Here is a 10,583-nt window from a genome sequence, read left to right on the forward strand (position 1 = left end):
TATTCTTATATTGTGAACTCCTGGGGGCAGGGACTGTCTTCCTATCTAGCTACACCCCCACACACTAACTAAAATGTGCTAGGGGCTGTCCTACACATCCCACCATCTATATTGGGATGGCCAAACTTACCGGTCCTCCATACAACAATCTTCAGAAATTTGAGAGCTGGGGCACACTGTGCCCCCACCCCTGATTTTTGCCAGGGTTTGCTGGCTCCACTCGGTCACATGATGTGCCCAGGACCCCTCCCTGCATGGCAGCTGCTGGAGCCAGCTGTGGGGAGAGGCAGCAGTAAACCGCTTGGGACTGCAGGGAAGGGTTGCTGCTTTAGGTGGTGAGAGGCAGCAGCAAACAGCTGGGAGCTGCAGGGAGAGACCACTGAGGGTAAGAGGGGGCACATGCCTGGAGGTGTGTGACTCCAGTTCCTCACCCCCCCCAATGGCTTAACCTTTAAATTGTGCCACCCACTCTCAGCAGGTACCAGTTATCTCTGGCAGTAGCCTCTAGTCCCCCAGCACTGCTGCAGGGCAGTAGCCCCGAGCTCCCACGCTGCAGTCTGGAAGGCGAAGAATGAGGGGGTCGGGTCTGGGGGGCTCTGGGAGCCACACTTTAACTATAAAAGAGCAGCATGTGGCTTGTGAGTCACGGTTTGGCCACCCCTGGTCTATACACATATATGATAGCCCCTAGCACAAACGATGGTTGCCAACATGACTAACAAATAGCATTCAATAGGTTGTGCCAGCCAAAACTGTGACCAAGGTAGGGAACAAACATACATACTGGGACTATTACAGAGGCCATTAAGGCCATCAATGGCACATCTTCATGCTGAATAGTTTTCTCAAAAAGAAAAGGAGTACTTGTGGCACCTTAGAGACTAACCAATTTATTTGAGCATAAGCTTTCGTGAGCGACAGCTCACTTCATCGGATGCATACTGTGGAAAGTACAGAAGACGTTTTTATACACACAAACCATGAAAAAATGGGTGTTTATCACTACAAAAGGTTCTCTCCCCCCCCCACCCCACTCCCCTGCTGGTAATAGCTTATCTAAAGTGATCACTGTCCTTACAATGTGTATGATAATCAAGGTGGGCCATTTCCAGCACAAATCCAGGGTTTAACAAGAACGTCGGGGCGGGGGGGTAGGAAAGAACAAGGGGAAATAGGTTACCTTGCATAATGACTTAGGCTTGAATAGAGACTGGGAGTGGCTAAGTTATTATGCAAGGTAACCTATTTCCCCTTGTTTTTTCATATCCCCCCCTCCCCCCTCAGACGTTCTTGTTAAACCCTGGATTTGTGCTGGAAATGGCCCACCTTGATTGATAAGGAGAGTGATCACTTTACATAAGCTATTATCAGCAGGAGAGTGGGGTGGGGGGAGAGAAAACCTTTTGTAGTGATAAACACCCATTTTTTCATGGTTTGTGTGTATAAAAACGTCTTCTGTACTTTCCATAGTATGCATCCGATGAAGTGAGCTGTAGCTCACGAAAGCTTATGCTCAAGTAAATTGGTTAGTCTCTAAGGTGCCACAGGTACTCCTTTTCTTTTTGCGAATACAGACTAACATGGCTGTTACTCTGAAACCTGTCAAAAAAGGATAAGTGAACACACACCTGGAAGACGAATGGTCTCTCATATAGGAGAGATTAAAAATCAGGGATATTTCATTTGTAAAGAAGAGTAAAATCAGACATAATAAATGGTACAGAGAAGTCCACTTAGGTATCCCTATTTACCCTTTCCCATAATACAGGGACAAGAGGATGTGCAAAACTAAAGTCAACATTTTAAAAAAATTATCTATATATAGTTACCACGAGAACTCACTATATAGGGTATTGAGGCAGATAAAACAAGATTTTAAAATACTCATTCGAAATTCAGAGCCTTGTTTTTAAAACAAGAGGCATGCTCTGACACATGCATTTGTGCATCTAATTCACCTGAAGAATTACTGCAATTGTATATTCACATCATGTTTGCAGGTTACTGTAACCATTTGCACAGGTAGGTATCCAATTTGTATGCCTCAATTGTTTACAAACCAAATCCTGAATACCTCAAGACTGAATACCTGATTAGACAGATTATTGGACTGTACTGGAACGGCAATTCCAACAGATGAAATCCTGCTGCTGTTACTCAGGACAAACCCCTAATAAGTCAATTGTATTTTTCTTCTTTGTCCCTGGTTTAAAAGCAAGTGCATAGGGTGAAAATGGATGAAAATAATGGGCCACTACTAGTACAGAGCCCGTTCGCTTCGAAAAAGTCACCATTCAGAGAGATAACATTGTGAGGTAGGGACATCCTCAGGGAGAGTTCAGAGCTTCTAAAGATTTGCAGTAAGAAGTTCAGTCATCAAAGGGCCATTGAAAATTTCACAAGAGAAGGAATAGAGACATGACAAAAATAATCATTGATGACACTTTTATTGATTTGATAAGGCAAGACCTTTTCAAAATAAATCATAAAAGCGGCAACAAAAAAAACCCAAAAAACAAGAAGGTAAGTTATGAGTCATCAAGCTTCATATTTACAGTCATTCAAAACCAAGAAGGTAAAACCATACTTCAGTCAGAATTGACAGGAGTGTGCAAACCACAAAGATTCATTTTTTAGATCACACTATTAGAATTTCTATTATATTATCTTCTTGAACACTAAAAGAAATCTGTCCATTTCTGACTGCCCAAGTCACTTGATTTCAATCCTCAGACCCCTTCCACGGAATGCCATTTTAGTGATACAAAAGAAAGGTACTTTTACTTCTTTGTAAACAACAAAAGAGCACAAGGTGGTCCTCCTGGTCATTATTAAGGTGGCACAATAGAATTAACCCTAATGCTTTGTTTTTGGCTATTAAATTTAAAAATATTGGGTACTGGGGGAAAAACCATACTAATTTAGGACAATCTCATTCTGTTGGATTCTGGATGACGATCAGGAAATAGTCTTTATCTGCAAGGGAAAAAAAGGAAGTTATTCCTCCATTGCTAATGCTCATTCACAGATTAAGAAAAGTTGTTTTCTTGTTTTGTTTTTTACCTTGCACGTTTATCAGACATTGACTAGTGACAGTAAATGTCACCTACTTAAATGTTCATCAGCTCCACTTCAATTTTAAAGTAGTGTGAGAAAATAAAAATACCTGACAGCAAGTGTTCCTTAGTGAGCGAGGGGGGCTTGACAGGTATTTCCCATGGATAAATCAGGTCAGTCTCTCTAATCCTACTGTGGGGGAATAGTTCCAGCCTCTCTAGAGAACGGGATGTACCAAGCTGATGTAATTTAATGCACATTCCTACATTCTGGAACAACACCCACTACCCCTCTGCATCTTCCGCGTGGGGATTCTGGACCAATAGATCCACATAAGCATAAATCTCTCAGCCATTCCCCCACTGCAGCCACAACCAGCGCCTCTTTGCCAGCACAAATAGGTTGTTATACAAAGAGGACCCCTTGCCCTGTGCAGTCACTCATCGTGAACAGCTCCCTACTCATCACAGCTCCACCACAGGTCTTAAGTGATGTGGAGGGGCATATATGAGCCCTCTACACCTGGGTGAACTGCACTCATATTGCACCAGTTCCCTCCGTGACACTATCTGGTGATTTCATGAAACATTCTGGCCTCCTTGGCATGAGGCATTTTCTCTCGACATGTCCCACCAATGCTACATCATTGCAAGTTCCAGTGTTTCCAGGCTACTGGTGTTTTAACCACTACATTGTCTAGACACGCTCTGACCAGTGGCGAAAAATTAACAGAGTCTAGTGCAGACACAGACTCAAATTGAGAGATTCTAGGACCAGCAAGTACTGTAACAATATGCGTGCTCCTCCAATTCTGAGAAAGACGCCAGCCTCCCACTCTGGTTCGTTTCAGTAGTTATGCTAGCAGTGCTGGCCTGAAGCAGCTCATAAAATGTGTTCCGCTAATTTCAGACTCTTCTGATCTTATCTTGAAGAAGGCAAAACACAAGAGAACCTTCTTTCAAATGTACAGTTTGACTGGCAGTGAGATGGGAAAACTGATTCCTTCCCACACCCCACCATGAAGAGGGAGGCTCAGTTTAACAGAAATAGACCCATCTCTGAACCGAGTATACCACCAGAAATTCTTTGGCTACAGCATACTAAATTAGACAGTCACAGAATCATAGAATATCAGGGTTGGAAAGGACCTCAGGAGGTCATCTAGTCCAACTCCCTGCTAAAAGCAGGACCAATCCCCAATTTTTGCCCCAGATCCCTAAATGGCCCCCTCAAGGATTGAACTCATAACTCTGGGTTTAGCAAGCCAATGCTCAAACCACTGAGTTATCCCTCCCCCAGTCACTGGTAGGATTCACTTCTTCAGGCTGTATAGATTTTGTGCCATGGAAAGCTTGACAGGGAAGGATGAGACACATGCCGCGAGAAAGGAATTTCAACAGGAGGCTTTGAAGCCTGATGCTGAGGGGCTTTTACCTGGAGCAATCATGATCTCGTTTTTCTTGGAGCGGATTCGCAGGAATGTCAGGTCGTTCTGGGGATCAATGTCTCGCACAGTGCTCCTTGCCTTCATGATGAAGCTGTGCATTAGGCCTGCGTATTGCACTGTTGTGGAGTTGTCCACCGTGCTTTTGATAGGAATACCTGCAAAGAGAGAAGGTAAGTGTGGTGAGATAGTTAATGATGGTAACCTCTGAGACTAACTTAATTCCTGGCTACCCACTAGACACATCTGTACAGTCCCTTTAAACCTCAGTAGATTTTATGCTTAAAATTTAGCATATTTAAAAAAAATTTTTTTGAAACAAAGTGTGACTAGAAACCCTTCTGTGAGTGGTGCAGAAACATGTGGGGGGGGAGGGGCTGGCTGCTTCTGCAGACCGCCAGCCTTCCTTCCAAAGAGCAGCTGGAAACAAGGAGAAACTTCCACTAGGAGCCACTAATACATACAAAAAAGAGAACATATAAGAAAAGCCCTCAAGGAACATAGATGGTAGCAGAGAAGAGTTGCTCACCACCACTGGGACCAGAGCCCTCCATAGGCTTGTGTAACATTGAGATTTTTTCATTGTTTTTCTCGGGGGGGGGGGGAGGGGGAGCAGGGAGGGAGGGAGTGCTTTATAGCCAGGCGCCATATGAGCCGGTCCGCTGGAGGCTGCTGACGGGATGCACTGACTCTGTGCATCACCTTGGTTAGGACCGATCCGTAAGGATGGGGAGGTAGCAGTTGCTCTCCTGCTCCACAACCTCCTCCTGAGGGGGCTTTCCAGTACCAGTGCCCTGGCAGAAGCCAAAAAGCCAAACTCAATCCACATTTGTCGTACGTTGTAGTATGGGACGGATGCAGTAGCAAATTGCTAACATTTGATCTATCTGTTTTTCTAGTACACTGAAGATGTATACCCCACAAGCACAACCCAAACATTTGACCTTCCTCCCAGTCCTAAGACACCAGCACTACCAAGGAAGGGAAAGCCGAGTGCTGATTTGTAAATGAGGTCACCAATTATCAGATCTTCAATAGAGCCTCCACGTATTTACCAAATGTCTTTTTTCTAAGACACTTATCAGTTAAATTAAAATTAAGTGTTAGAAGATTTACTGTACATTACATATGATCAGAAAAACCTTTTCATTGTACTGACAAAATGAGCTTGCCTTGTTCTACATTCTATACACTGATATTTTTCCTCTTGGCTGTAAAGTTATTCTTAAAATGCATGGGGGCAAATTTTGCTCTCAGATACATCCGCTCAATGCCACTGACTTCAATAGGCTTGCAGAGAGACAGCTTGACTTAACCTGCCTCTCTAAGGGAAGAAAACATATCTAGAGAGACATTTAATCTCTTTCTAAATAGCAAATACATTGATCTTTAAAGTGCCCTGTTCTGAAAAAGTAACATCCTTAGGAAATATAGCCAGAGTGGCACAATACCTTCCGAATTAACAACAATGATTCCTTGGACGCCCTTTTGGCTCTGAATTCGCTTCAGTGTTTCTTCCACCTCAGCCTGAAAAAAACAAACAAACAAACAAACAAACAAACAAAAGATTAGGCAACATGATGTCTTGAAGGTGCAATCTGCCTTCAAATAATGCTTTGTAATAATATATCTGGAAATACAACTGAGCCAAGATGATTCCAATAGATATTACTCATTTTCTCAGAGCAAAGCACAGCTATCTTTTGCACCATCATATTACCAAGGCCTTTTTAGTTGTTTTCAAGCCCCTTGTTGTCCATCAGTCATTTGCCATAACAAGCCTTTGGAAGCCTGAAACCTGTTCCCCAATACATCCCTCACTGCAACACTGGTTTCTCATTACAGGTTCGCTCATGGACACAAGGCCACACACACACTATTTTGTTACTGTGGGATTGCTCATTAGGGCTGCTAGCACTTCTTCTTACTATTTTACAGTTATACAAAGGACAGGGCTGCAGCACTTGTTTTGAAAAAATACATGGAATTTACAAACAAGAAAGAAAAAACATCGAGTTTTGGGTTAAATTCCATTTATCAAAAATATGCTAAAGGCAATAAACAAAGCAAACGAGGGGAAAGAGTCTGGTTTACAACCATTAGCCTACAATAACGATTCATGGTGGATGGGCTATTGTTATCTATTGCTAACAGTTTATTCTACTACGTTAAAAAGTCAATATACAAAGAAATCTGCAAAGGTATTATTATCCGTTTGTTGTCTCTGTAAAATTAGTGTCAACTCTGAAAGATTTTGAAAGTTTTCTTAGCAATGCTCGCTCTTACATCAATTACAACTCACTGGGGATCTCGATAATGGAGCCTAATGATCTGAGTGGCCGAGGTGTGATTCTGCATGGTGCCGAGCGCTCCTTGAGAGGTGCTGGGCACTGTGAACTCCCATTAAAGAGAATGGGGGGCTGGGGCACTCAGCACCTTGACTGACCGAGCTCCATAATGCAATGTCGGGCAAAACAGACTTCTACAAACAAAGAAACATGCTTGTCTTCACAGGAACAAGGAAACAACTGCACAGGAGACTAGGCAACTACGTCTAAAACAATACTAACTGCTGCCAACTATGGGAACCATACAACATTGGATTTGTTTTGTGTCTGCAAACTACAGTTTGTCTTATCCAGCACGGAAAATCAAGAGCTATTTTAAAATGATTATCAGGCATGGAAAATCACAGTGCAAATTTCAAAATGAAGGAAACGGAATGGTAACTAAAAGGAGATTGTAACAAATGAGTTGTATGCTGGAGAAGTGGAAAAATAAACAGCTGGTGACTGCTATTAAATCTGAAAGTAAGTGCTATTATTCCTGTTTAAAGCCCCAACCCTACAACCTGTTCCAGGCATCCGGGCCCTACTGACTTCCAAAGAGTGTTGCCTGAGCATAAGGATCCATCCGTGCAGATCATCATCTAATTTTGCATTTCTTCTCACATAGCAAGCAAGACTAGTCACTCTCTCTTTGTTTTTAGCTCACACCCAGACTGAGATTTTAAAAGGATCAAAGGGAGTGTGGTGCTCAAACACCAATTCAATAGGAGTTGGGTGCCTAACTCCCTTGGGCTCAACTGAAAATCCCAGCTGTAGACTGTTTCATTTTCAGGTTCTCATCTGCAATGCAGGGAAACATCTGTTTCTTAAGAAAATATTTCAGCTGTATTTTTTGTAAACAGAAACAGTTTATGGTGATCTTTGTAAAAGTCTGTTTTCAGTGTCTCCTTTAATAGAATTACAATAAAAAACAACAATAATAACCCTTCCCTCCCAATCCCTAAGATTTCCTCAGGGGAAGCACCTCGTAGACCAACATCCCTGTTGACTTGGTACATCCCAGTGCCCACGCTTCTTTGAAAAAAGACACCCAAGCCATACAGTCAATGGCATTAATTAAAATGAGATTTTTTTTTTTCGCTCACCCAAAGCCATGCAGTTAAGGGATAGTGCATTGGACTGGGAGTTAGGAGTCTGGGTTCTATCCCTGGCTGTGTCACTGACTCCCTGTGTGGTCTTGGAAAATTTACAGAACCTCTTCATTTCCCCATGTGTAAAACAGGGATTTCACTTGTCTTCCTTTGTAAGGTGCTCACTCACAAATTATTGGCTTGATAGCATTCAATTATGTATCATGGAAGAATAATTCCTTCCCTTGTAAGAGTTACTGTGTAGAATTTTATGGTCTGTGTTATGCAGGAGGTCAAACTCAATAATCATTGTGGTCCTTTCAGGCCTTGAAATCTAGGACTCTGAGGATATGTCTACACTGCAATAAAACACCTGTGGCTGGTCCTTTTCAGCAGACTAAGGCTCACTGGGCTGTGGGGCTACAAAACTGCAGGGTAGATGTTTAGGCTTGGGCTGGTACCTGGGCTCTGGAAGCCCACAAGAGGGTATAAAAATTTTATTAAGATGGTGTTTTAAAAAAATAGTGAATGGTACAGAGTTTAAGCGTAGAAATTTCTGGTTATCAGGGAATAGTGTACAGATTATCAAGGAGTGCAATCTACACTGCCGTGTAAGCCCAGGGTTCAAACTCAGGCTCAAGCCTAACTCCCCTTCTGTCTACATACAAATTGTGCTAACCCAGGGCTCAGACGCAGGCTACCAGGAGCCCATCGGGGTGGAGGGTCCGAGCCTGAGTAAAGCTGAGACCCAGGGTTCAAGCCCTATTACTTTGAAGGGTAGATACAGCCCCACTGGACTTGTGCTCTGGGAGTTTGCCAAGGGTATCCCACAATCCCATGGGCCAACTCTTTTGGTCCTTTGGGGAGTCAAGTATGGAGGACAATCAAGTTTTCTCACACTGCACCACGAACAAAGGCGTAGAGCTGCCACAATTTGGGAGGGCACTAAAAAGTCTGGATATGGGTGGCTGGACTCGGGCCGGCATCATGCAGTGTAGACACTGGAGCCCCTTGTCTATGTTATGCAGGACCCAGGGTTCAACAATTCCTAACCTGGGGGTTACAAATAAATGCAAATATTCAAGCCCTAGATTCATAAGCGCTGGCTTCCTCCAGGCCCGGGAGGGTGCTCAATCCACCGCTCTGCTCCACCCGAGACCCCACTCCCATCCAACCCCTTCCCCCAAGCCCCCATCCTGCCTTTTCCTGTTCCTGCCCCAGGCCCTGACCCCGCCCCATCCCTTCCCCCAAACCCCCATCCTGCCTTTTCCTGCTCCCGCCCCATCCCTTGCCCCCAACCCCGCCTCTTCCCCTCCATTCCCTGAGCGTGCCAGGTCCCCACTCCTCCCGCTCCCTCCCAGAGCCTCCTGCATGCCCTGAAGCAGCTGATCTGGGCGGGCAGGAGGCACTGGCAGTGCGAGGGGGGAGCTGGCTGTCAGTGGGTGCTCAGCACCCACTAATTTTTTTCCATGGGTGCTCCAGGGCTGGGGCACCCACGGAGTCGGCCCTATGCCTAGATTAACAAACCCAGGGGCCGCTCACTCCAGTTCTACTAACCCTGGGCTTATGTTGCTGCCCAGACGTACCCTGAAGTCCACTTCGGAGGGCTCGTACAGATGGGGACAGCAGGAAAATGAATCGCTCCGAATTAACTAAAGCTGTGAATTTGAAGTGGATTCGCTAAACCCCATTCAACCCCTGTGTGGCTGCTGATATCGAGAATTACAGTGGCCTTAATTCAGTTTGTCTTCATTCACTTTGGAAGTGACTCAGACTAACCCAATTTAAGGCCCCTTTTGTTCGGAATGAGGGTGCTCACGCAGGGGCTGAATGCGGTTTAACTGATCCCCATAACTAATGGTGTGGTGCTGTCACTCCGGACTGATCTGAGGTGACCCCTCCTGACTGAGCCCCCCAGGGAGCCCCCACTTCCCTCCCGTGAGCCTCAGGCCCCCAACCCCCCTCATGTGGCTCCAGGTTCCCCCCACAACCCCCGGCCCCGCCTTTAACTCCGCACCCGGGTCCCCGAGCCCAGGGCTCCTTGGGCTGACACGGGGTCTCGAACCAACGCCCTGGGCTGCGGCCCGGCCCCTCTGCCCCAGCCCCGCCCCTGCCGCAGGTGAGACGGCGGCCGCGGGGCAGGGGTGCGGCCCCGCCCTCCACTCACCATGTTGGGGGATCTTCGCCTGAAGCAGCAACCGGTCCCCAGCGGCACGCAGACCCGTCACAGCACCAGCACGCATGCGCGGCCCCGAGCTGGGGATGGGCAGCTCCATCGGCCAATGGGCTGAGGCAGCGAGCGGGGGGTTCGACTCGAGCCAAGGGAGCGGGTGTCGTCATTTCCACCGCTGCTGGTTGCCCCGGAAGTGTTTGGGGGGAATGCCTCGGTTGTCACGGGTGGGGTCGCCTAGGGGTTTCTTCGCTACCTGGGTCTTGGGGCGCTGGCTGGGGGGGCACAGGGCTCTGGGGGCACAGGCTGGGCAGGGGTACCTGGGTTGGAGGGGCTGGCTGCGGGGGCACAGGGCTCTGGGGGCGCCGGCTCGGGAGGGGTACCTGGGTCGGAGGGGCTGGCTGGGGGGGCACAGGGCTCTGGGGGCACAGGCTGGGGAGGGGTACCTGGGTCGGAGGGGCTGGCTGCGGGGGCACAGGGCTCTGGGGGCACAG

General features: G+C 46.4%; 1 protein-coding gene across 1 annotated transcript; it reads right to left on the minus strand.

Annotated features, from left to right (window-relative positions):
- Positions 1-2,430: 2,430 nt before the first annotated feature.
- Positions 2,431-10,195, minus strand: DYNLRB1 (dynein light chain roadblock-type 1). Its single transcript, XM_048820457.2, has 4 exons — positions 10,087-10,195; positions 5,953-6,028; positions 4,492-4,659; positions 2,431-2,976 (listed from the first exon to the last, which is right to left on the minus strand). The coding sequence occupies exons 1-4, from the start codon at positions 10,087-10,089 to the stop codon at positions 2,933-2,935; spliced, it is 291 nt and encodes a 96-aa protein (XP_048676414.1). The 5' UTR covers positions 10,090-10,195; the 3' UTR covers positions 2,431-2,932.
- Between the last annotated feature and the right edge of the window lie 388 nt (positions 10,196-10,583).

Source organism: Caretta caretta, chromosome 13 (genome assembly GCF_965140235.1).
Source record: "Caretta caretta isolate rCarCar2 chromosome 13, rCarCar1.hap1, whole genome shotgun sequence".
Lineage (NCBI taxonomy): Eukaryota > Metazoa > Chordata > Testudines > Cheloniidae > Caretta > Caretta caretta.